At 46.0% G+C, this 26,731-nt stretch overlaps 2 protein-coding genes across 2 annotated transcripts; one reads left to right on the top strand and one right to left on the bottom strand.

Moving 5' to 3' along the window:
- The first annotated feature begins 1,845 nt into the window (after nt 1–1,845).
- LOC138775693 (U3 small nucleolar RNA-associated protein 6 homolog) lies at nt 1,846–16,893 on the top strand. The gene is made up of 19 exons (XM_069956004.1): nt 1,846–1,986; nt 7,052–7,136; nt 7,609–7,650; nt 7,739–7,831; nt 7,911–7,958; nt 8,041–8,104; nt 8,190–8,308; nt 8,499–8,576; nt 8,762–8,843; nt 10,991–11,072; nt 12,863–13,044; nt 13,134–13,213; nt 14,755–14,832; nt 14,922–15,101; nt 15,226–15,306; nt 15,385–15,488; nt 15,571–15,637; nt 15,729–15,801; nt 16,654–16,893. The coding sequence occupies exons 1-19, from the start codon at nt 1,895–1,897 to the stop codon at nt 16,809–16,811; spliced, it is 1,788 nt and encodes a 595-aa protein (XP_069812105.1). The 5' UTR covers nt 1,846–1,894; the 3' UTR covers nt 16,812–16,893.
- A 2,832-nt stretch (nt 16,894–19,725) lies between these two features.
- LOC138775694 (ubiquinone biosynthesis protein COQ9, mitochondrial-like) lies at nt 19,726–25,762 on the bottom strand. Its single transcript, XM_069956005.1, is given in 10 exon segments — nt 19,726–21,480; nt 21,581–21,634; nt 21,886–22,041; nt 22,226–22,330; nt 23,836–23,920; nt 24,035–24,177; nt 24,257–24,392; nt 24,467–24,533; nt 24,536–24,607; nt 25,649–25,762. Coding segments are annotated over 10 exon segments (933 nt in total). The 5' UTR covers nt 25,728–25,762; the 3' UTR covers nt 19,726–21,444.
- Between the last annotated feature and the right edge of the window lie 969 nt (nt 25,763–26,731).

The following is a 26,731-nucleotide window of genomic DNA, read 5'->3' as shown; positions in this document are numbered from 1 at the left end:
TGCCCACTTTGAGCCAGTTTTTATACCAAGAACCCACTTTAGGGCCAGGCTGGACTCTCTTGGGTATGATGCGAGGAATCCTTCTCTGTGATATTATCAGTGTGAGATCGTGGCCCAAATCATTTAAACCTTTGAAACCAAGCGGTTACTTATCAAATTAGGAAAAAATGCCAATCTGCCACTTTGATGCAGTTTTTATACCCAGAACCACTTTGGGCCAGGCTGGGACTCTCTTGTATGTGATGGCGGGGGATCCCTCTCTGTATTTATCAGTGTGAAATCAGTGGCCCAAACTCATTTACCCCTTTGAAAATACCTGTTACTTATTCAAATGGGAAAATGCCAATCTGCCCACTTTGATGCCAGTTTTATACCCAGAACCACTTTGGCCGGCGGCTCTCTTGATATGTGATGTGGGGCATCCCTCTCTGTGTATTATCAGTGTGAGATCAGTGGCCCAAACTCATTTAACCCATTGAAAATAGCTGTTACTTATTCAAATCAGGAAAAATGGCTCTGTGCCCACTTTGATGCCAGTTTTTATACCCAGAACCACTTTGGGCCAGGCTGGACTCTCTTGTATGTGATGCGGGGGATCCCTCTCTGTGTATTATCAGTGTGAAATCAGTGGCCCAAACTCATTTAACCCTTTGAAAATACCTGTTACTTATTCAAATTGGGAAAAATGCCAATCTGCCCACTTTGATGCCAGTTTTTATACCCAGAACCACTTTGGGCCAGGCTGGACTCTCTTGGATGTGATGTGGGGGATCCCTCTCTGTGTATTATCAGTGTGAGATCAGTGGCCCAAATTCAATTTTATTTTAAATAATAATTTTGTGGTTTTACTTTCATGCCCATTTTTATGCCAACCGTGGGGTCTTTTTTGCCATTTTTATCACCAGTCTCCTCAGGGCCCCTCACTTACGGTAGGGTATGAATATTATACATTTTCTGTAAGAATAATGGCTAAAACAGGAAAAAGAAAAATCCTCTGAATAAGAAACCAACTAAAGCCCCGAATAAGAAACTGGCCGAATAAGAAACCAACTTCAGCCTCGTGTTTGAAACTCAGTTCCATTGAAGTAAATGGAGCTTAATTGCAAACCGCATCTGAAGTGGAAACAAGAGTGGGGCAAAAGTGGGCATGTTTTTGTCGTGCTGGATAACCCCTTTAACCATCAGAGCATTCAAGGTGCCTGGATAGCTCAGTCTCGAAAGCATCAGACATTTTCCTGATGGGACATTATCCTGACACGACTCATGTTGTATCCCAGTACATAGAAAGGATGGTGTATGAGAGTCAGAAAGTGTGTGGGCATTGTGCTGGACATCAAGACTAAGAAAGTACCAGGACAGAGCTGTATACACTGTGATAGCATTATAGATGACATGGAATCAGCCCCTGGAAGCTCAGATTGGAGTCTGGTGCTGAACCCCCATCGATGTTAATGGTGTCCTCTCAGGTCTCTACCATTCTAGACAACACTGACTGCAGCACCTACGCACAACGAGCAGCAGGTCACGTGATCCACTACTCACCAATCGTGGGCACCTCTGCGATAAACACCCGGCGGATGGAATTGGCTATCCTGCGGGACAGAGAGGACAAGGGGTTAGATGACCGGTAATCTCCGCAGGGGCGGCGGGATGGAGGGGGACTCGAGCTCTCCGTCACTTACGCCAGGTCTGTGTTTTCCACCACGAATTTAACGTTCTCGTCAGTGAGCTCCGTGATCCGCACGGTGGGCTGGTTGGCGTACGGCATCTTCCCAGCCGAAGAAGCGGAGGTACCAGAACCGGAAGTGTAAACCAGCGAGCCAATAGAAGAGCAGGCGCCGTCCCGGAAGCACGTGTGCCTGGGCGGAGGTGACGAGCTGCACTCCAAAGCAGCATGGCGGAACTTGTACAGCGCCGGGTGGAGGATCACATCCCCGAGCTGCAGCAGTTGGAGAGAGTCGGCCTGCTGACCGCGAAGGAAGCCAGGTGAGAGGCCGGTACTCCCGCAGCACCCCTACCTCCTCTCACCAGGCTCAGCTTCCCGCAGCACAGTCACTGCCCATGTCTATCCATAGCACCATTACAGGAAGTGTGCACCCCCAGCTACAGTCCATTAGGGGGTGCAGTCACTGCCTATGTCTATCCATAGCACCAATACAGAAAGTGTACACCCCCCCCCCAGCTACAGTCCATTAGGGGGTGCAGTCACTGCCTATGTCTATCCATAGCACCAATACAGAAAGTGTACACCCCCCCCCAGCTACAGTCCATTAGGGGGTGCAGTCACTGCCTATGTCTATTCATAGCACCAATACAGAAAGTGTACCCCCCCCCCAGCTACAGTACATTAGGGGGTGCAGTCACTGCCTATGTCTATTCATAGCACCAATACAGAAAGTGTACCCCCCCCAGCTACAGTCCATTAGGGGGTGCAGTCACTGCCTATGTCTATTCATAGCACCAATACAGAAAGTGTACCCCCCCCCCAGCTACAGTACATTAGGGGGTGCAGTGACTGCCCATGTCTATCCATAGCACCAATACAGAAAGTGTACCCCCCCCCAGCTACAGTCCATTAGGGGGTGCAGTCACTGCCCATGTCTATCCATAGCACCATTACAGAAAGTGTGCCCCCCAGCTACAGTCCACTAGGGGGGTGCAGTCACTGCCTATGTCTATTCATAGCACCAATACAGAAAATGTACCCCCCCCCCCAGCTACAGTCCATTAGGGGGTGCAGTGACTGCCCATATCTATCCATAGCACCAATACAGAAAGTGTGCACCCACCCCCCCAGCTACAGTACATTAGGGGGGTGCAGTCACTGCCCATGTCTATCCATAGCACCATTACAGAAAGTGTGCACCCACCCCCCCAGCTACAGTCCATTAGGGGGTGCAGTCACTGCCCATGTCTATCCATAGCACCATTACAGAAAGTGTGCACCCCCCCCAGCTACAGTCCATTAGGGGGTGCAGTCACTGCCCATGTCTATCCATAGCACCAATACAGAAAGTGTAACCCCCCCCCAGCTACAGTCCATTTGGGGGGTGCAGTGACTGCCCATATCTATCCATAGCACCAATACAGAAAGTGTACCCCCCCAGCTACAGTCCATTTGGGGGGTGCAGTGACTGCCCATATCTATCCATAGCACCAATACAGAAAGTGTACCCCCCCCAGCTACAGTCCATTAGGGGGGTGCAGTCACTGCCCATGTCTATCCATAGCACCATTACAGAAAGTGTGCCCCCCAGCTACAGTCCATTAGGGGGGTGCAGTCACTGCCTATGTCTATTCATAGCACCAATACAGAAAACGTACCCCCCCCCCCCAGCTACAGTCCATTAGGGGGTGCAGTCACTGCCCATGTCTATCCATAGCACCAATACAGAAAGTGTACCCCCCCCAGCTACAGTCCATTAGGGGGTGCAGTCACTGCCCATGTCTATCCATAGCACCAATACAGAAAGTGTACCCCCCCTCAGCTACAGTCCATTAGGGGGTGCAGTCACTGCCCATGTCTATCCATAGCACCAATACAGAAAGTGTACCCCCCCCCCAGCTACAGTCCATTAGGGGGTGCAGTCACTGCCCATGTCTATCCATAGCACCATTACAGAAAGTGTGCACCCCCCCCAGCTACAGTCCATTAGGGGGGTGCAGTCACTGCCCATGTCTATCCATAGCACCATTACAGAAAGTGTGCACCCCCCAGCTACAGTCCATTAGGGGGTGCAGTCACTGCCCATGTCTATCCATAGCACCAATACAGAAAGTGTACCCCCCCCCCCCCCAGCTACAGTCCATTAGGGGGGTGCAGTGACTGCCCATATCTATCCATAGCACCAATACAGAAAGTGTACACCCCCAGCTACAGTCCATTAGGGGGTGCAGTCACTGCCCATGTCTATCCATAGCACCATTACAGAAAGTGTGCACCCACCCCCCCAGCTACAGTACATTAGGGGGGTGCCGTGACTGCCCATGTCTATCCATAGCACCAATGCAGAGAGTGTGCCCCCCCCCAGCTACAGTCCATTAGGGGGTGCAGTGACTGCCCATGTCTATCCATAGCACCAATACAGAAAGTGTACCCCCCCCCCCTCCAGCTACAGTCCATTAGGGGGTGCAGTCACTGCCCATGTCTATCCATAGCACCATTACAGAAAGTGTGCGCCCCCCAGCTACAGTCCATTAGGGGGTGCAGTGACTGCCCATGTCTATCCATAGCACCAATACAGAAAGTGTACCCCCCCAGCTACAGTCCATTAGGGGGTGCAGTCACTGCCCATGTCTATCCATAGCACCATTACAGAAAGTGTACCCCCCCCCAGCTACAGTCCATTTGGGGGGTGCAGTGACTGCCCATATCTATCCATAGCACCAATACAGAAAGTGTACCCCCCCAGCTACAGTCCATTTGGGGGGTGCAGTGACTGCCCATATCTATCCATAGCACCAATACAGAAAGTGTACCCCCCCCAGCTACAGTCCATTAGGGGGGTGCAGTCACTGCCCATGTCTATCCATAGCACCATTACAGAAAGTGTGCCCCCCAGCTACAGTCCATTAGGGGGGTGCAGTCACTGCCTATGTCTATTCATAGCACCAATACAGAAAACGTACCCCCCCCCCCCCCAGCTACAGTCCATTAGGGGGTGCAGTCACTGCCCATGTCTATCCATAGCACCAATACAGAAAGTGTACCCCCCCCCAGCTACAGTCCATTAGGGGGTGCAGTCACTGCCCATGTCTATCCATAGCACCAATACAGAAAGTGTACCCCCCCTCAGCTACAGTCCATTAGGGGGTGCAGTCACTGCCCATGTCTATCCATAGCACCAATACAGAAAGTGTACCCCCCCCCCCAGCTACAGTCCATTAGGGGGTGCAGTCACTGCCCATGTCTATCCATAGCACCATTACAGAAAGTGTGCACCCCCCCCAGCTACAGTCCATTAGGGGGGTGCAGTCACTGCCCATGTCTATCCATAGCACCATTACAGAAAGTGTGCACCCCCCAGCTACAGTCCATTAGGGGGTGCAGTCACTGCCCATGTCTATCCATAGCACCAATACAGAAAGTGTACCCCCCCCCCCCCCCCCAGCTACAGTCCATTAGGGGGGTGCAGTGACTGCCCATATCTATCCATAGCACCAATACAGAAAGTGTACACCCCCCAGCTACAGTCCATTAGGGGGTGCAGTCACTGCCCATGTCTATCCATAGCACCATTACAGAAAGTGTGCACCCACCCCCCCAGCTACAGTACATTAGGGGGGTGCCGTGACTGCCCATGTCTATCCATAGCACCAATGCAGAGAGTGTGCCCCCCCCCCCAGCTACAGTCCATTAGGGGGTGCAGTGACTGCCCATGTCTATCCATAGCACCAATACAGAAAGTGTACCCCCCCCCCCCCAGCTACAGTCCATTAGGGGGTGCAGTCACTGCCCATGTCTATCCATAGCACCATTACAGAAAGTGTGCACCCCCCCAGCTACAGTCCATTAGGGGGTGCAGTCACTGCCCATGTCTATCCATAGCACCAATACAGAAAGTGTACCCCCCCCCCTCAGCTACAGTCCATTAGGGGGGTGCAGTGACTGCCCATATCTATCCATAGCACCAATACAGAAAGTGTGCCCCCCCCCAGCTACAGTACATTAGGGGGGTGCAGTGACTGCCCATGTCTATCCATAGCACCAATGCAGAGAGTGTGCCCCCCCCCAGCTACAGTACATTAGGGGGGTGCAGTGACTGCCCATGTCTATCCGTAGCACCATTACAGAAAGTGTGCACCCCAGCTACAGTCCATTAGGGGGGTGCAGTCACTGCCTATGTCTATTCATAGCACCAATACAGAAAGTGTACCCCCCCCCCCAGCTACAGTCCATTAGGGGGGTGCAGTCACTGCCCATGTCTATCCATAGCACCATTACAGAAAGTGTGCACCCCATCTACAGTCCATTAGGGGGTGTAGTGACTGCCCATGTCTATCCATAGCACCATTACAGAAAGTGTGCACCCCCCCCAGCTACAGTCCATTAGGGGGTGCAGTCACTGCCCATGTCTATCCATAGCACCATTACAGAAAGTGTGCCCCCCAGCTACGGTCCATTAGGGGGTGCAGTCACTGCCCATGTCTATCCATAGCACCATTACAGAAAGTGTGCCCCCCAGCTACAGTCCATTAGGGGGTGCAGTCACTGCCCATGTCTATCCATAGCACCATTACAGAAAGTGTGCCCCCCAGCTTCAGTCCATTATAGGGGTGCAGTCACTGCCCATGTCTGTCTATAGCACCATTACAGAAAGTGTGCCCCCCATCTACAGTCCATTATAGGGGTGCAGTCACTGCCCATGTCTATCCATAGTGCCAGTACAGAAAGTGTGCCCCCCCCCCAGCTACAGTCCATTAGGGGGGTGCAGTCACTGCCCATGTCTATCCATAGCACCATTACAGAAAGTGTGCCCCCCCCCCAGCTACAGACCATTAGGGGGGTGCAGTCACTGCCCATGTCTATCCATAGCACCATTACAGAAAGTGTGCCCCCCAGCTACAGTCCATTATAGGGGTGCAGTCACTGCCCATGTCTATCCATAGCACCATTACAGAAAGTGTGCCCCCCAGCTACAGTCCATTATGGGGGTGCAGTGACTGCCCATGTCTATCCATAGTGCCAGTACAGTTAGTGTGCCCCCCCCCCCCCCCAGATTCAGTAAATTAGGGGGGTGCAGTTAATTGTGGTGTCCCCTCTCTTATATTATATATTATGGAGCTGCAGTCACTGCTCATGTCTGCAACATTACAGAAAGCACCCCCCCAGCTTCAGTCCATTATGGAGGTGCAGTGACTGCCCATGTCTGTCCTTCGAAGCTGTAAGTTTACTGTACTGTAAGGTTGTGGTCTCCATTATGGGGGTTTAGTGACTGCTCAAGTCTGTCCTTATTATTACAGAAAGTGTGGGGTCCCACCTTCTGTAGCCCCCATCTTCAGTCTATTATGGAGGCGCAGTGACTGCTCACATCTGCCCTTTGTTGTACAGGACGGTAATAAAGAAAGTTACGGCGCTGGAATATAAGCTGAAGCGGCGGACGGTGGACAAAGAAGACTTCATCAGCTACATTCAGGTGTGGTGTCAGCCCGGTCTAACACCTAGTCTGCCACATGTTTAAGGTGTACATTGTGAAGCCAGGAAAACGGTGCACTACCATATACTATAGCGTGTCTCTGCCAGTTCCACTGCTTTCAGGGGACTGACCATAGGAAGGTTGGGTTCCCACTATGTTAGGCAGCAGGGTCTGTATAATGTAAGTGCAGGCATTAAACCAATCATAAACCTGGCATCCCTCATAAGTATATGTCGAGAATTCCCACTGATTTATACGTCTACTGGACACTGCTTAATAGTAGTCAACCACACTTGAGCCCGGCAAAAACACAGTATACTCTTTAAGATGACATTAATTATACATTACGATGACCTTTGTTCCATTTGCATCAGCATACTGTTCTTCCAGCTTGTCAGTGTATACCACAACATAGTGTCCTATCAAATGTGCCCCCTTACCTGCTCACCGCCCTTCACTTTCTTTCTTATAGTATGAGATTAACTTCCTGGAGCTGCTTAGGAAGAGGCGGCGGGTAAGTGATAACATGGTCAGTGGTTTTGCTGGGGTGGCACCAGCCGTAAATTGGCTCAAGGGGTGACTGTCTTATGTTTTATCCTCAGCGCATCGGATACTCATTTAAGAAGGAGGAGATTGAATATGTCATTGTACATAGAATTCATGACCTCTTCAGTCGTGCCATTAACAAATGGAAGGTCAGTGGTGATGAGTGGAGCATGCTGGGAGTTGTAGACCAGCCGGTGGGATCTTGACCTTATCTCTCCTGTCTTGTAGGAGGATCTCCAGCTGTGGATGTCTCATGTGGCTTTCTGTAAGAAGTGGGTGAGTGTCTCCCCCATCTTGGTGGTTGTGGCTTGTGGTCAGTTATGTTGTAGACAGTGAATGTGATGCTTTATTTTTTTAGAACTGTAAGATGCAGCTCAGCCGCACCTTTTCTTCGCTCCTGGCCGTGCACCCGGATAAACCAGGTAACACACTTCCTCCTGGTAATCGCTGCATGGCACTGCCTCTGGTTCCCTTACTGCCACTAATCTCTTCTCTATTCACTTTTAGCCTTGTGGATAATGGCAGCTAAATGGGAGTTTGAGGATAAATTGTCTACTGAAAGTTCAAGACATCTCTTCCTGCGTTCCCTGCGCTTCCACCCAGACTCGCCCAAGCTCTATCAGGAAGTCAGTATATGCCCTGGGCCTATCATTTCCATATACATATATGTACATAGTATTATAGCAGTTATATTCTACATGGTGTGCTGTATTGTAGTAGCTATATTTTGGAACATAGGACAATATTTTTGTAGACGTACTCCTACCCCTGTAATATAGTATAGTATACCATCTGACTGCTGCTTTTTTCCCTTAGTATTTCCGAATGGAGCTGATGAATGTTGAGAAGCAGAGAAAAGAGAAAGAAGATTTAGAACGGGCGAAGATGAACATTGTAAGCTCCTCTTCTCATACATATGTTATGTACACTATGGGCACAGACATTAAACATTAACCACTGGCAGTTTATTACACAAAGTCCCATGTAAAGACCAATTTCTGATCTTTATAGAGAACACAGTTATCACAGCCCAGACATCACTGCAGACCTTTATAAGAGCTCAGTTTCTCTCCTCACAGGGTGAAGACTCCTTCTCAGATGAGATTCTTAATGGAGGACTGGTCCGCGTGGTCTATAAAGCTGCTGTGCAGAAGATAAAAGGTGAGCCCCGGGCTGTGTATGTACTAGTACATGTCATTCAATACAATTCAAGAAGTGAAACCCCTATATTATACAGAATCATTACAAACATAGGGAACTTTTTCTAGTGTTTATTTCTGTTAATGTTGGCGATTATGGCTTACAGCAAGGGAAAACCCCAAATTCATTATCTCAGAAAATTAGAATAATTAACCCAAAACACCTGCAAAGGCTTCCTAAGCGTTTCAAAAAGTCCCTTAGGGTGCGTTTACACAAAGTTTATCTGACAGATTATCTGCCAAAGATTTGAAGCCAAAGCCAGGAATGACTTTGAACAGAAGAGAAATCTCAGGCTTTCCTTCATGACCTGTTCTCTGTTTATAGTCTGTTCCTGGCTTTGGCTTCAAATCTTTAGCCGATAATCTGTCAGATAATCTTTCTGTGTAAATGGACCCTTTATCTGGTTCAGTGGATGACACAATCATAGGGAAGACTGCTGACTTGACAGATGTCCAGAAGGCAGTCACTGACACACTCCACAAGGAGGGTAAGCCACAAAAGTTCATTGCTAAAGAAGCTGGCTATTCCCGCAGTGCTGGATCAAAGCATATTAATGGAAAGTTGAGAGGGAAGGAAAAACTGTGGTTAAAAAAATGTGTACAAGCAACCGGGAGAACTGCAGCCTTGATAGGATTGCTAAGAAAAGGCCATTCAAAAAATTAGGGGAGAGTGGACTGCTGGTGGAGTCAGTGCTTCAAGAGCCACCACACACAGAAGTATCCAGGACATGGGCTAGAAGGGCCGCATTCCATGTGTCAAGCCACTCATGACCAATAGACAACGCCAGAAGCATCCTACCTGGGCCAAGGAGAAATAGAACTGGACTGATGCTTAGTGGTCAAAGGTGTTTTGCATTTTATTTGGAAATCAAGGTCCCAGGGTCTGGAGAAAGATTGAAGAGGCACAATCCTAGCTGCTTGAGGTCTAGTGTGACGTTTCTGCAATCGGTGATGGTTTGGGGAGCCTGCTGGGGTAGGTCCTCTGGGTTTTATCAAGACCAAAGTCAGCATAGCAGTACACCAGGAAATAATAGGGCACCTCATGCTTCCTTCTGCTAACAAGCTTTCTAGAGATGGAATTTTAATTTTCCAGCAGGATTTAGCACCTGTCCACAGTGCCAACAGTACCAATACCTGGTTTACTAAACACAGTATAACTGTGCTTGATTGGCCAACTCATCTGACCTTAACCTTTAGAGAATTTATGGGATATGAAGATGAGACAACAGACTGCCTCAGGCCATGCAGACAATATGAAGGCTGCTATCAAAGCAACCTGGGCTTCCATAACACCTCTGCAGTGCCACCGGCTACACTGACGCTGTCATACATGCAGAAGGAGCCCTGACCAAGTATTGAGTGCATTTACTGTATATACTTTTGATTTAGACATTTCAGTGTTAATTTTTAACAACTGGTCTCATAATTTAATTTTCTGAAAGAATTTGGGGGGTTTCTTGGCTGTAAGCCATAATCATCAACATTACGGCTTTTTTTTACATTATGGCAGATTCTCAATTTTTTTTTTTTGCCAAATCTATCCCTGCTGTTCCCTGCAGTTCCCCACCCCTGTAGGCAAAGAGAGGAGAACTGCCAGTGTCTGTATACTGTGGCAGTGCATCGTCTGTATATATAGCACCAGGACTGTCAGTGTACATTGAGGAGACGGCCACAGTATAGAAAGACACTGTCTCTGTATATATTGTGTCAGTGCAGTGTCTGTATATACTGTGTCAGTGCACGGCTGATTGTGGCGGCAGAGCAACCTCCTCCAGGACAGTCCCCCGGGCTCGGACGGACTTAATGCTGGGATCTTGGTATTGTGTGTCACCTACTGGCAGCTGGAGGCCGCCAGTAACTGCACCTCTCAGACCCTGAACTCTGCTGCTCCACCTGTAGGGGGATTGCATAGGTTTTTTTGTGGTGTTTTTTTTTTTTACAATCAAAATTACAATTTTTAATAATCGATTTTCAAATTAAGGGTGAATAAATCAAATTATTTTGATTAATCGCCCAGCCCTAATTAACATAAACGCTAGAAAAGGTTTCCTCTGGGGGAGTGGAGGGTGGGAATGCTGCATGTAACTCTTTTTCTGGTCCTTATTGCAGGGGCTGAGTTCCATCTCTCACTTCTCTCTATTGCTAAGAAATTTAATTTCACAGAAGATCTGCAGAATGAGATTTTGGCTGAGTAAGTTTCTGCTTTCTCTCCAGACTGGGATGCCATGCCAGGCACTAGGAATTAGTCAGCAGATGCTTTTCCCTGGTGATTGTGTGGCTTCAGGATTTTATTGTCTTGTAGAAAGCACAAATGGTTCATTTACTTTTATTATTTTTGGTTAGCAGAAGTCAGGAGGGGTAAAGCTTTAACCCCTTCCGTCAGTAATACGTATATATATACATTCCTACTGCACATACCCCGTATATATATATGTTGTTGACTGAGGGGCTTACTGATGTGTGCGGGACTGCGTGTGTGAGATCAGTATGTCCGGGCTGGTGGTAATGAGTCTCATTAACCCTTTAATACTGCGATCTATTGCGATTTAAAGTACTCTGTGACCAAACAAGCTTCTGTCACTGACTGATGGTCCTGATCGCATGTACCGACGGGCGGGGGTAAGCCTCTTACCTTTGTCCAGCCGGTTCGGTGATCTGTACATAGTCTGCTCTCAGGCAGGCTCTATGCATAGTCTGCTCCCAGGCAGGCTCTATGCATAGATCGTCGATAACACTGATCTATGCTTTGCTATGGCATAGCATAGATCAGTACATGCAATCTAATGATTGCATGTTTTACAGTGAAACAAAGTTTAAAAGTATTTAAAAAAACAAAAACTATAAACACCCCTCCCAATAAAAGTTTAAAATAGCCCCCTTGACCATTATAAAAACAATATTACATATCTGCACCAGGATTGCTGATTTTTATTAAATTATATATCAGAAAAAAATTAATAAAGCGATCAAAACTTTTCTGTTACACCAATATGATATTAATAAAAACTAGAGATCATGGCCCAAAAAAATTACACCCCAACCAGCCCTGTAGGTGGAAAAATAAAGGTGCTATGGCTATTAGGTGAGGAGGAACATTGCATTAATTTGACCCGGGCATCAAAGGGCTTAAAGGGGTTAATAAGGGGATTAAAATATATAGGAAATATTTCCTATAGAAGACAGTAACTTTGGCCTTCAGTCATTACTGGTCTGAGCTGGATGGGATATGGCTGAACTGCTGGAGCATAGACACAGTACAGGAGATGTATTTTCAGTGTTGTGCAACTGAGTAACACATTACCTGTTCTAGATAGTGGCATTGATTGTCCCTTTAATCATCCCTCAGTGGGAAGTCTGTACTTTTGGGAATCTGATATTCTGCATAGGTGGGCAGTGCTGGTATTACCTCCCTTAACAGTTCATCCCTAATCCTGCTTGGCCTAAATGGCCTAGGCCACTAGAGTTTTTGCCAAACAGGACGCCAATTGATCAGTTGGAAGATGAGTCAATTCCTGGCAGTTTAACTCTTTACATGCCTGTCATATAAAGAATCCCACTGGGGGAGGGAGTTCCCCATCAGTATAGACAGCTACTACAGCTGGGTAAGGTGGGCAGCTGGGCAATTAAAACTACACATGCTCTGTGGTAATGGCCACACAGAGAGTGCTTCCCTGCCACTATTGGCACACAGCAATGGCAGTAGACTCCCAAGACTGCCATGGCTATAATGTGTATTAGGCTGTATCATAAAAATACTAAAAAAATATATATAAAAAGTACATTCAAAAAATCAAACAAACATAGATACACAATATATGCACCCAAAAATAGTTATTATAAATATAGTTATTATAAATACTACAACTTGCTCTGCAAAGTAGAAGGCATTTTACAGCCACTTAAGAAAATCTTAAAAGTTATTTTCTGGGAGGGTTTATCCAACAAATTTGATGCAAGTGGTTAATGATATACCTGGTTCAGCTTGCAGACTCTCTATGCAGAGGACCCCCTTACCTGGGACTTTTTGGCTCGCCAGGAGTTGTCAGCTAAAACATTACCATCACCAGAGTATACATCCAAACAGACAAAGGTGCAGGACCTGATGCGGAAGGAGGAGCAGTGCAGACATGTGTATGAGAAGGCGCTCGGGTCGTTGCAAACAGGTGATGACTTTTGTAGTGGTTGTGAAACTTTTTCTAGCCAGAGCCATGTGTAACACTTCTGCTAACTTTGCAACATTCACATTTTCCAGAGTCCATGTGGGAGCTATATGTAGCCTTCTGTCTTGAGAGATATAAACGGCAAACTAACAGCATGGAGCTAAGGCAGCAGGTATGTCACCACTTATCACAGCGAGAAAACAAAGATCCCAAACAACCTCAAATGGAGGATTTGTGTCAGTTTTGGCATGAAAGGGGATTTTAACTGGCGTTAACTATTTTTTAACATATTGCTGTTGATGCATATAAAAAAAAAAGCCAACATCCTATTCTTACCTTTTCCAACTCCCCTGGTGTCCTCCACTGACTGGAGAGACAAACTTGTCACTGGAATGACAACCCACTCAGCCAATCACTGTGGCGGAAAACATCAGCTGACATTGCAAGAGGCTAGCAACATGCTCCCGCCACTCCTACTGATATGCTGCTCTTTTTCTCACGTTATTGACAGCTTGTTTTCTAGGTTACTGACCACTGCTGGTCTGGCTGGTGTGTGTATGTGTGTATAACTATAATGTAGATGTTTAAGGCACACACCTCTGTTCTGTTACAGGGGCTTTTTATTTTTATTTTTTACAAACAACAGTTTCTGACGGTGGACATTAACCCCTTAACGACAAAGGGCGTATAGGTACGCCCTATTGCCGGTAAGGGCGTTCAGAGCGGGGCCGCTCGGCGACCCCGCTCTGAACCGCGGCGGTCCCGGGTGCCGCGTGTAGCCCGGGACCGTAGGTATTAGCGGGCACGGCATCTATGCTGCAGAGATCTCAATGAGAGATCAAAGTGTATATACTAGAAGTCCCCCAGGGGGGCTTCTAGTATATGTGTAAAAAAAATAAGAAAAGTGTTGTTGTGAATAAAAAGCCCTCTCCCCTAATAAAAGTCTGAATCACCCCCCTTTTCCCAGGTTATAAATAAAAGTAAATAAATAAACAAACATGTTTGCTATCGCCGCGTGCGTCATCGCCCGAACTATTAATTAATCACATTCCTGATCTCAAACGGTGTAAGCGCAAAAAAATCCCAAAGTGCAAAATTGCGCATTTTTGGTCGCATCAAATCCAGAAAAATTGTAATAAAAAGCGATCAAAAAGTCGTATATGCGCAATCAAGGTACCGATAGAAAGAACACATCATGGCGCAAAGAATGACACCTGACACAGCCCCATAGACCAAAGGATAAAAGCGCTATAAGCCTGGGAATGGAGCGGTTTTAAGTGACATATATTTGTTGACAATGGTTTGAATTTTTTACAGGCCATCCGATACAATATAAGTTATACATGTTACATATCGTTTTAATCGTAACGACTTGAGGAACGTGCATAACAAGTCTGTTTTACCCCAGGGCGAATGGCGTAAAAACACATTTCCCCCAAATAAACAAAATGCGTTGTTTTTTTTCAATTTCACCACACTTTGAATTTTTTTCTGGTTTCGCAGTGTACTTTATGCAAAAATTCAGCCTGTCATTGCAAAGTACAATTAGTGACGCAAAAAATAAGGGCTCATGTGGGTTTCTAGGTGGAAAAATGCAACTGCTATGGCCTTTTATGCACAAGGAGGTAAAAACGAAAACGCAAAAATCGAAATTGGCTCTGTCCTTAAGGGGTTAATGTCAGTTTTTGTACTAATGTCTCATCTATGTTTTAGAGGCAGGACAGGCTGCTGTCTACTTTTCAGAAGGCTCATGATGCTGACCGGTTATCAGACGCAAGATACCATGACTGGGTGAGCAAATATGCTGTGCTAGATGGGGAGAATTGGGATCAGTGGTACTGTGATTTTTGAGGGATGATTGTCATCTTGTGCGCTTACAGATCTCTCTCCTCATGGAGCTGGGGCAGGGGGATGTAGCAATGCAAGTATTGGTAAAAGCTACTGACAGGTTCCCTGGGTCTGTGGACATGTGGAAAAGAAGACTGGAGACTCTGGTAACTCTAAAGGCAGAAAACCTGGAGCAAGTGTTTGAGAAGGCACTGGCACAAGTAAAGATGCAGGTACCAAATTTAGATAGAATGATGGTGAATGAAGTAATGTTTGCTACTCCTAAGAATATAAATCTTCAAACATGCTGTGTAAATCATGCAGTTATTGCAGCTTTTGGGCTCTGCTTGTTTGCAGGACAGTTTGCCATTGTGGATATTGATGGTAGATTGGAGTGAGAAGGAGAGGGATGCAGAAGCCACAAAGTCTCTATACCAGGTGAGTTTGCCCTATCTAGCTGCACAGCCAGCTACCTTGTACAGGGCAAAATCCCTAATGATCTGGGATCCTCTACAGAAACTCGTCCTCAACCCAACTGCCACCAGAACCATGAAGGTAAAGTATCTGGACTGGATCTACAGGACACAGGGATACAAGAGAGCCAAGAAAGTGTTTACAAGGTGAGTAGGGTGCAGTTTCTCTAGACGCCCCAAATTTTCCTGAGTTGTCCAGTCATATGTGACCCCTGTTCCTGTCTTCTAGTTTAAATGAAAATCGTCCTTTTTCTCTGGAATTTTTTGAGAAAATGATTGACATAGAGAAGAATCAGGTGAGTTTGAACATAGGACTGTGGTAAAAGTGTGGATAAAACAAGTAAATTTTTGTCTTTTGGAACACTGTTTCTTTCTTGTCACACACAGGAAAAGAGCAGGATGGTGAATTTAAGAGAGTACTATGAGCGTGCGCTGCGGGAGTTTGGGGCCACACAACCAGGTTAGTGTTCACAACCCCTCACCCCTACATCTGAAATGCTGACTCTTTAATCTAGGGCTTTTCAGCTGGAGGACTTGCAATATACAACCTCTCCAAAAAGGAGAAACCAAATATCACATTTCAGCAGCAACTGTGTCCAGCTTCATTAGCATGTACTCCCTCTTCCCACCGCACGCCTTTTGTCAGCTGCAACAGCATCCAGTCCCTTCTCATCTCTCTTCCAGTGGCATTCTCTTAAAGTGTATCTGTCGGCGGTGGATTCCTCTGCGGCTGGAAGTTCCAGGTATCCATGGGTACGAATATGCCCTCCCCCATTGGATCATAATAGGGGTTGCACACATTACGTTTTCTGCGTGTTCATAGCCATGGCTAACCCAGACTTCTGGCTGCTGAGAGGAATTCACTGATGATTGGGTCATGACTACAGGTACACTTTTTTAGTGCACCTTTCCTACTGACAGTAACTTTTCCCATTCACATCCTTCCTAGAATTGCAGGAGCATACCTGATGGGAGGGAGAGTATGTTTTGGCTCCTCTCTTACATTATTTGTAGTGTCTGGATTTTGGGTATACTACTGCGTGCAGGACCCATGTCAGTGCTGTAACAGGTTGTTCACTTCTTCTAGCAACTATTAAGGCATTATGTGCATTTTCTTGTTTGTGCCAATGGTGGGCAATGACAGGGACACAAAGCTCATCAGCAGATGAGAAGCAATGTTTTGGACCATCAGCTCCTTCTGCCTTCAGTGCAGTATAGTAATAGTGCATCCTGATGGCCTAAGCCTGTAAGGCCCGCAAGTTTGAGTCTGTCTGTAATATAGATAAAAGTCAATTTTGTTTTTCATCTTCAGATATCTGGTTGTCATATATCAAAGAAGAGCTGAACCATGTGGAGGGAAAACCAGAGAACTGTGGTGCTATTCACTGGAGAGCCATGAAGATGCTGCAGGGAGCAGACGTGGAGGAGTTTGTGAATAAATACACCCTGTTACAGACTGGACACTTATAAAGCTGTAATGAATGTCTTCAGTGCTTCTCTACAACAGGTTACAAAGCTGCAGTCATTAAATAGTTTCAGTTCTTGCTGCACAGCTGATAGTCGCACTTCTCTGTGAGTTTGTACAAAAGGATTTTGCTCCACAGAGCTGAGAACCTTGTGGCCTAAAATGCATATACAGTAAACCTTAATGCTGTAGTTTATTGACAAGCACAAGGCTCCTATGTGTTCGACCTGTAATTGTGAAACCACAACAAACCATGGTCTCACTTGTATGTGCAAACAGGTGCATGAAGAACCACACTGCCTAGCAGTCTCCTACAGATGAGCAATGTTGGTATTGGAGAATGCAAGGGAGAGTGGTTTCAGAGTCATGTATTTTCATCTATGTGTACCACAGGCACCTTTATTGAGCAGTTCAAATATCTCCCATAAAGGGGCTGGCCACTTTATAGGAAACTAGTTCAGTATACAGTCTTAATAAATGTACAGACAGCTGCTCCCTGTGTACCTCATAGAGCTAAATCAGAGACACCTCCCCCAGACTGTCTTTTTTGGCTCCCTATGTTGAATGGCAGTCCTGTCCATGACAGAATCGGGCATCTGACCATGCACCTCCCGCTGTGTCCTCTATATGCATATACAGGCTCAGTGGAGGACACCATGGGAGGGGCATGGTCACATGTGCCTCCGTGCTTGGTCATCTTATGGACAATCACCATTCAGCATACAGAGTAGGACAACACAGTCTGGAGAAGGGGTGCCTTACATCAGTGAGGTACACAGGGCGTTATCAGTCACTGCCGTGCGTACATTTACTAATACTGGATACTAAACAATTTTACTATAAAGGGCATAACCTCTTAAACAGCAGCACCATTTACAGACACCTGGGGTGGAATCTGAAAAAACAAACAGTTTTATTTGGGAGAGCCGAGACTCTTGATAGTTAGATACTTTTTAGTGCAGTTTTTTTTCTTGTAGTCCAGTGTTTTTCAGCAGTACAAAACTGGGTTCACCTCAGCAGATGGCTAGCTCCTAATAAATATGGAGATTAGCCAAGCATATGTTTTGTTTTTGCAATGAAGATCATTGAAATGGGATAGTATTCATTGTTTTTCAGCAGATATATGCTTAGAAATCAACATAACAGGGTGATATTTCCCAGGACTGATGGAAGGTATTGTTCCTTTCCCCCCGATAATGTGAACAGCATGGAGATTACTAGGGTTTGTGTACGTGTCATGATAGGCCACTTCCGGATCAGCAGCAAAATCCTCTGTTAATCTGGAAGTTTGGGCCTGCATGGATAAGGACTCAATAAGACCATAATGTGCATGATCCCCATTGAATCCAATGCACATTATGGTCTTGTTGCATTTCCATATCTGTGGAGACCTGAATTTCCAGAATGACAGTATTTCATCCCTGATACAGAAGCTGCCCATCATGACAGGTACACTTTATGATAATGTATCTGTGGTGGTTTATTCATTTGTTAGAACAGTCATTTTGAATGCTATGTGACAAAATGGAAGGCATACTTCTCACCTTTCAGACCAGGTTTATATAAATTATATACTTTTGCAATATAGACTGTTATTTGCTACTTTTTCTCAAAGAAACACTGGAGTAACTTGAGTTAACTGTATTCTAGTTTGAGGGCAGATTCACATATTTGTAATTAACCCCTTAACGACATCGGGCGTATATTTACGCCCTGATGCCGGTAAGGACGTTCAGAGCGGGGCCGCGCGGCGGTGCCGCTTGTAGCCTGGGACCGCAGGTATTAGCGGGTACGGTCCGATCGCCGTGTCCGCTAATACAGTAATCAGATGCAGCTGTCAAACATGACAGCTGTTCCCTGGTGTCTAGTGGCAGAGATCGCTCCCCCGGGATGTTATCCCGGAGGAGCGATCTCAGTTTCTGAAGCCGGCCGGGAACCGCTCCAAGATGGCGCCGTCCCCGGCTCGGCACTCGTTTACTTCCGGCTGCAGCAGCCGGAAGTAAACGAGTGCCTATCTCATGGATCTCTGCAGCATATCTATGCTGCAGAGATCTCTATGAGAGATCAGATCACTTATACTAGAAGCCCCCCTAGGGGACTTCTAGTATAAGTGTTAAAGTTAAAAAAAAAAAAAAGTGTTGTTAATAGTAAAAAGCCCCCTCCCCTAATAAGTCTGAATCACCCCCCTTTTCCCAGGTTATTAATAAAAGTAAATAAACAAACATGTTTGCTATCGCCGCGTGCGTAATCGCCCGAACTATTAATTAATCACATTCCTGATCTTGCATGATAAATGGCGTCAGCGCAAAAAAATCCCAAAGTGCAAAATTGCGCATTTTTGGTCGCATCAAATCCAGAAAAACTGTAATAAAAAGCGATCAAAAAGTCGCATATGCGCAATCAAGGTACCAATAGAAAGAACACATCATGGCGCAAAAACTGACACCTCACACAGCCCCATAGACCAAAGGATAAAAGCGTTATAAGCCTGGGAATGGAGCGATTTTAAATGATGTAAATTTGTTGACAATGGTTTAAATTTTTTACAGGCCATCAGATACAATATAAGTTATACATGTTACATATCGTTTTAATCGTAACGACTTGAGGAACATATATAACAAGTCAGTTTTACCCCAGGGCGAATGGTGTAAAAACACATTTCCCCCAAATAAACAAAATGCTTTTTTTTTTTTTTCAATTTCACCACACTTTGAATTTTTTTCTGGTTTCGCAGTGTACTTTATGCAAAAATTCAGCGACGCAAAAAATAAGGGCTCATGTGGGGTTTCTAGGTGGAAAAATGCAAGTGCTATGGCCTTTTAAGCACAAGGAGGAAAAAACTAAATAACAAAAATCGAAATTGGCTGTCCTTAAGGGGTTAAACATAACTGAGTCAGAAACAGATCAAAACCCTACTCTTGTTTAGTTAGTTTTATTAATGGCTTATCCTTGGGATAGTGCACTTGTATTAGACCAGTAGGGATCCAACATTTGGTACACCACTGATCAACTATTTGAAGGACAGAGACTAGAGCATACTTACCTTTCTCACAGCCTCTGTAATGGAGTTCCACACTTCTGGGTTTGTGGTTGGGAGCGAGACATTGACCATTAGCATCCACAGCTGTGTCCCACCTCAACCACTCACGCCAAGTCTTGTGCTGACAGTAAACCTAGAAGTGTAGGGCTTTGTTACAGCAGGGTGGTGAGGAAGGTATATACATCCACCCCTCCACAACCTGTCTAAGCACAAATTTAGAGTGTAACTGTCTATAATTTCTTCCCTGATGGGCATGTTTTCGCATCTGCCACCAGAGGTTTTGGGAAACTAAGGATATGCACAAGTCCAATCCATTCCATTCCATGTATGAACCTTACTGAATTAAAATAGGGCTACTGCACACAACCAACTATCTGTAGTTACCCAAACTTCTGGCAGCAGGCATGACTGCAGCCCAATTGGGTATGCTTTCATAATAATAATTTAAAAAATAAACACACTTGTGGCTTTTTTTTTTTTTTTTTTTTTTTTTTAATGCAATCTGTCCACACCCAGGCCTTACCTGAGGTGCTGACTGGGCTGTAGCTGGCAGTCCCCTAGTGAGCATGGTACCTTTTGGTAATTTGTCTGTGGAGTGGATTATGCACAAGCTCAGGAGTTATCCAGCACTACAAAAACATGGCCGCTTCTCCAGATTGGGTGGGGTTTCAAACTCTGTTCCATTGAAGTAAATGGAGCTTAGTGACTGTAGCACCAGGCCGAAGCACTGGAGGCGGGACGACCCAACCTTAGTGGGAGGAAACCCCAACCCCTCTTTGATAGGGTTACATTGATTCTAATAGTCACGTCATGGAGGGGCTGGGGTTTCTTTCCACTAAGGGTGGGTCGGTCCACCTCCAGTGCTTCAGCCTGGGCCTGGTGGTACAGTCACTTTAATAGCAAACCACACCTGACCTGTAGAAGAGAGGGGGAAAAAGTGGCCATGTTTTAGTGGCGTTGGATAATCCCTTTAAGGCTCAGCATTTGTGCCATGTTCTGGCACACCTAATTTCTCCTTCCTCCTCTTCAATAATCTCTGTTACTTAGACAGTGTAAGAAATCAGGAGGCTGGGTAGCAGAGATCATTTATAAAGAAGATGAAGGAGGGGTGAGGCATGCCAGAGTGCAGCACAAACACAGCCACAACGCCTCTGACTCTTCATTACAGTAGGAGACCTGACATTACACATAATCCACTCCACAGATAATTTACCAGAGGGTAACATGCTCACTAGGGGACTGCCAACTAAAGCACACTGCCAGCTCCTGACAGATTCCATTTTACAAGCAACAGCACAGAATACAGTGGCTTGTATGCAGACTGTCTCAACAGTTAAAAATCAAGCAGTAGTGCAAAGTCTCTGTGTAGGAAGGCCAAATACTGTACAAGAACTAGACCTACTTCATACATGTTTATGTCACAAGTCCACAGGAATACAGGACTGTGTTTTTGTGGAGGTGACTTAGTTCTGTTTTCTTTCTGCTGGAGAAATGAACATGAAATTACAGCTGGTAGAAAGCAGGGCCTCAACCTACTGGATGCAGCTGCTGTGTACATACATTTAACACATGAGTTGAGGAGGAGAAGCAGTGCTTTATCGACGCTGGTTCAGTCCCGTCAGATTCTTTAACTGAAAAAAAGGAAAATGATTCAATAATTTGTCCCCCTCAGTCTACTTTAATGGCCCAATCCTGAAGTTGCACTGTAGCCACCTGCCGAATGATACTCACAGTGACTGCAGCTCCCATTAAGCCTTGTATCACAGCCTCGCCCGTGGCAGTTACCTACATAAGAGACAGGGGTTTAGATTTAGCAACAGTAGTATAAATTGAAATAAAACACTGTAAATGAGGCAAAACCTATTGCAGTATCTCAGTAGCAATTTGAAAAATGATTTGCTTTACCGTTCTAGACGTGTCCCGACAAATTTAAGTTTCCACTTGAGGCAAAGTTGAGGAAAATAGAGATTGATACATCACCCAAATGTGTAAGAGCCAAATAATCTTGAGTCCGTGTCCCCTGAGGCTGTGTGTACCTGTTTCACAGAATCTCCCATGGTCATGGCTTCAGAGATACGATTCTGTAGGAAGTTCCAGGTGTCCTCGTAATCTGGCGACTTGTCCTGCATCATGACAAGTTCTGTGGTATTATAAATCCCAGCCAGCACGGCCCTGCGTGTGTACCAGCTGATCTGCAGACAAAAAACAAGGAGATACTAGTCAGGAGTGGAGGAAAACAAACCTGTGTACTGTACCCCATCTAGTGGGGCAAAGGGTGATATATACAAGAGGGGACCTAATCGTCCAGTTGCCAATAACCACCACAGATACAACATGGTCAGCTTATAAACAGGGGTTCTGTATCTAACAACTTACATCTGTAGACTGGTCATTGGCATAGTGCCAAATATCATCCACCATGTCTGTCAGGAGCTTTAGGCTGGAGGGAATATTGTGTGGCAGAAGAAGAATCCCCATTGCCTGGAAAGAAATTGCAGTTTTACCTGCCATCTATATATACTGTACATAGGCATACAAATATGACCACTATAATATGCATCATATGCAGAAGGTAACATACTGCCTGTTCAGATGTGTTATACAACAGTCACATTACCACTCTCCAGATATTATATTAGCAGTAGAGACCACCGCTTTCATCATTTCCACTCTCCAAATATAAGTTATACTAAATGGCCACTTTAATAGGGACACCTGCTCTTTTACAACTGGAGCGCCCGGTATGGAAATTAGACACGTGACCTTCAAGCACAGCGTAACACCAGATGTGCAAGTTCCAGGTGGATTGGTTTAAGTGTTAACCCACATTTGAATGGAAAAACCCAGTGATCTTGGCAACCTTGAATGAAACATGGTTATAGGTGCTAGACTAGCTGTGGCCAGGATTAAAAAAAAAAATGGATCTAATGTTATGGGGTTTTCCAAGCAATATACAGAGAATTGTGAGATCTAGGAAAAAACATCCGTTCATACCATGGATGTAAGAACTTGTCAATGAATGGGGCCAGAAGAGGATGTCGAGAAGTGTTCTGCTGAACAAGCGGAGCGCATTCAGGGTACAAAACTGTTGCTTCAACTATAATGCCCAAACCCACAAATCCGCTATTTTGTCCACATAAATGAATATGCAGAATGCCAGAGGAGATCTAATTAGCTGCTAAATAGGTGTCTTCAAGAAAGTGGCCATTCAGTGTATATTATTCATTTCACCACTAAAGATACCAGCCAAAACACTGAAACCGCTGACAGAGGTATCGAGAATAATACTGATTCCTATCAAGAGGTGGGATAAATTTGACAGCAAGTGAACAGTAATTTCTTAAAGTTGATGTGTTAGAAACACAAAAATGGGCATGAATCTATGCAACAAGACCAAATTGTGACTTACAATAGATATCTAAGCATTAGAAATGGACCATAAAGCAATAGAAGAAAGTGGCCTGGTCTGAAGAATATGTTTTTTTTCTTCTACATCATGTTGGTAGACTTGCGGAAGAAAGGGAGCCAGGATGAACTTTAGGCAAGTCTGGGGAGGCAGTGTGATGCTCTGGGTAATGTTCTTTTTGCAAAATGTCAGGCTCTGGCATTTATGTTGATATCACTCTGCAATGTGCCACCTACCTTGTGGCTTGGTTTCAGATGCCACAGGACACCTTCTGTAGTCTTGTGGGCCCAGGTCTCCATAAGTTAAAGCTACTTCTGCAGCACAAGGGTGGAGTGCACAATATTCAGCAGGTGGTTTTGATGTTATGGCTGATCAATGTATATTGTAGAGCAGTAGCATGACTAGATATGTTATACCTAGCGAGAAGTGACATCACTTCTGTATAATATTACCTAGCTAGAGAGCGAGGATGTCTTCTCCTGTATAAGTTGCATTATGCAAGGGATGACAGCTCTACTTTTCAGATATAGTATAATTCAGCTTCTCCACCTGAAAAGTAAAGTCATTATGGCAGTGTTACCTGTGGCCACTGTCCAATGTATGGGATGATCATCCTCAGCCGAGCCTCCACTGCATCCTTCAGAAACTGTGCTGTCGGTTTCTTCCTGCAACAAAGCATATAGTAAATCAAGAGACTATAAGGTGAACCATTATGTGACTAGTACATTATACCTTGCACACTACATATGTGTGCATTATTTCCAGCACCCTGTACTCACTCAGCGCTGCCCAGTTGGACCAATTTGTGTTCTTGCTCCAGTATTTCAGTCAGATTTTTATTACACATAGAAACAAAGTGCAGGATGAGTTCACTGCCGCCATTCTCGAACATTCCTGCTACAGCCACAGACAGATCCAAGGACTGTGGAGAGAGGGGAGAGGTCACATGACAATGACACCTTTTCTGGCCTTGGGACTAACCTTACTCAGCCAGGACTTACCTTTGCCCCCTCTGCGATGGCTTCAGAGCTCCAGCCATACTCCGGCACAAATGTTAGGGCAGCAGAGAGGATGCGCTGCTGGAGCTGCTCCTCACTCTCGTAACCCTCAGACTCCTCTCCTCCCTGGTCTGTGTACCTGAAGCCACAGCTGTGATCAGACCGGGATTTCAGGAGCCCACAGCTTATGCTGAGTGAGAAGCCTCATCCTACCTGGGAGGTGGAGTACTCTGTTCCTCTGCTACATCCAAAGGGGGGGCACCTGGAAAAGGCGGAGGACTTTCTGATCTATTGATCTGACGGCTGTGGTCACAGACAAGGTTCGTGCAGAGCACCAGGCTGGCCGTGTCAAGGCTGCAAAGTAAGAAGAGGCCCATTTAGAGATGCTATTGAAACATGGAGTTAGCTGGATGGACAAGAACCATATCCATCGTGCTGGCTAGAGATGAGCCGAATCGCTTAATTTGATCGGCGCTCTGCTGATCATGCTGCTGGGCTTCCCGCACTGCTCCGCTCAGTGCTACACCTCCCAGGGTGCGGGAAAAAGCAGGATTCAATCCTGGGAAACTTCTCCCAATTTCCTAGGAATGGATTCAGCATTTCCCTGGCACCCGGAGTGGTGCGGCAGGGAGCAGTGTGGGAAGCCCGGAGGCGGGATGAGCGGAGCGCTTCGCTCATCTCTAGTGCTAACCATTAAAAGCAGTCATGCCTTTTCAGCCAAGAGGTGCCTATGATTCCGAAGATACCCCCATATATATTTCCAGACAGAATACAACCTATAAAACAGTGGACAGTTCGCAAATTATCAGACAGGAGTCCGCCAAGCACTGAGGCCATCAGGAAGAGTTCGGCAGGCCAGTGATGCCCCCCAGGCTGGTCTCTTATCGCCAGCTACCTCCTATGTGCCAGGATGGCAGCAGAATGGCACAAACACAGCAAGGAGCAGCGGCCTTGGCCACATACACAGCAGAGGATGAGGATGGAAGAGGACATTGGGGATGGCCTGGAGGACCCCTATCTCCATACTATACCCTGTTATACCTTACAGTAATGTCCATGTGCAGCCTACTCTGGGGAACACATCAAGGACTGTGGAATGCTGGGGGATCCCTTCCATCCTGTGTACAGGGAACAGCGCCCCCTACAGTGCTCTGGGGGGGGGGGGGGGGGGGGGCACTCTGATTGGCTGACTGCAGCTCCAGCTGCGGCTGCGGAGCAGGCTGCTAAGTCGGTTCATGGTTTGCGGTAACTAGAGAGTTTGGGGCTTATGTTGAAGTTTTGGATAATGTCATCAGGTGTCTGGTGCTACTTCCGGCCCGTGCCCTTCACTTCACCTTGGTGGCTGCCGCCACCTTCCCCTCACTGCCCGGGCCCTGCTTCACCCCATCTTCTCACCCGCCTGCCGCCGCCAGCACAGCAGGAGAAGCCTTCGCCCGCCCGCGGCTGTCAGCGACCTCACCGCGACCGCCGCCATCTCAACTGCTGGCAGCTGGGAACAGACTCAGCCTCAGCTGCCAAGGAGTGGGCGTGTCCTCTGCGTGACGCTGACGTCACTTCCGGAGAAACTTCACTTGTGATCGGAAGTGAGAAGTAGACGAGAGCAATACCGGCAGAGGAAGAAAAGAGAAAGCGGGTAATGTGATGGAGCGGAGTAATCAACGGCGACGTTATGTCATGGATATAATATAATATCGGGATATAATACACCAGGGTTTCTCAGCTCCAGTCCTCAAGGTCATGTTCTGAGGGTTTCCTGTCACAGGTGATATACTCAGTGCAGGGGTCCTTTGTGTGGGATAGCCTCAAAACATGACCTGCTGGTGTACACTGTGATAGACTGTACTGTCATACCATGGTATACTAGATTGTGATGTCATATAGTTCACCGTGTCATACTGTGATGTCATATAATGATAAAGTATAGACTATGGCATGTGGCCTGTGATAATGAAGTATAGTGTTATGTCATAGTGTGATGTCATATAATGATAAAGTATGGACTATGACATGTGGCCTGTGATAATGAAGTATAGTGTTATGTCATAATGGAGGATAATATGGTGTAGTAACAGAATCCTGTTACTCAGTCATGCAATGCTCAAAATGTCATTGTAACATGATATGAGGTGTGTATATATATATATATATATATATATATATATATATAGATATAATGTAAATATGTTGCACAGCAGCATAATATGTAGAATTGAGAAGAAGCACAATATTTGGAGGTTGCACTAACTGGCAAAAAATGCATTAGGCCCCATTCACACGTCCGTGTCAGTTTTTACTGTCAGGAAATCCTGACCAGAGACCTCAAATGTCATCAGGAAAGTATCAGGATTCCTGACAGTAATCCGTTTTTAAACCATCAGGAAACCATCAGGAAAAACCTTCAGGATTTCCTGATGAGATAATATTGTCTAGTATGCCAACATAAATCACAGGTACCCGTGTACCTGGATGGCCACAGGC

This window comes from Dendropsophus ebraccatus, unplaced genomic scaffold, assembly GCF_027789765.1.
Source record: "Dendropsophus ebraccatus isolate aDenEbr1 unplaced genomic scaffold, aDenEbr1.pat pat_scaffold_1908_ctg1, whole genome shotgun sequence".
Lineage (NCBI taxonomy): Eukaryota > Metazoa > Chordata > Amphibia > Anura > Hylidae > Dendropsophus > Dendropsophus ebraccatus.
The sequence above is the reverse complement of the archived record's forward strand: the minus strand, read 5'-3'. Positions and strand labels throughout refer to the sequence as shown.

Bases quoted from the DNA above. Each gene is read 5' to 3' on its own strand.
- LOC138775693 (XM_069956004.1), top strand. From the start codon at position 1,895: ATGGCGGAACTTGTACAGCGCCGGGTGGAGGATCACATCCCCGAGCTG. The intron at 8,577-8,761 runs GTAAGCTCCTCT...CTCTCCTCACAG, and splicing joins AACGGGCGAAGATGAACATT to GGTGAAGACTCCTTCTCAGA. The intron at 15,638-15,728 runs GTGAGTTTGAAC...TGTCACACACAG, and splicing joins TTGACATAGAGAAGAATCAG to GAAAAGAGCAGGATGGTGAA.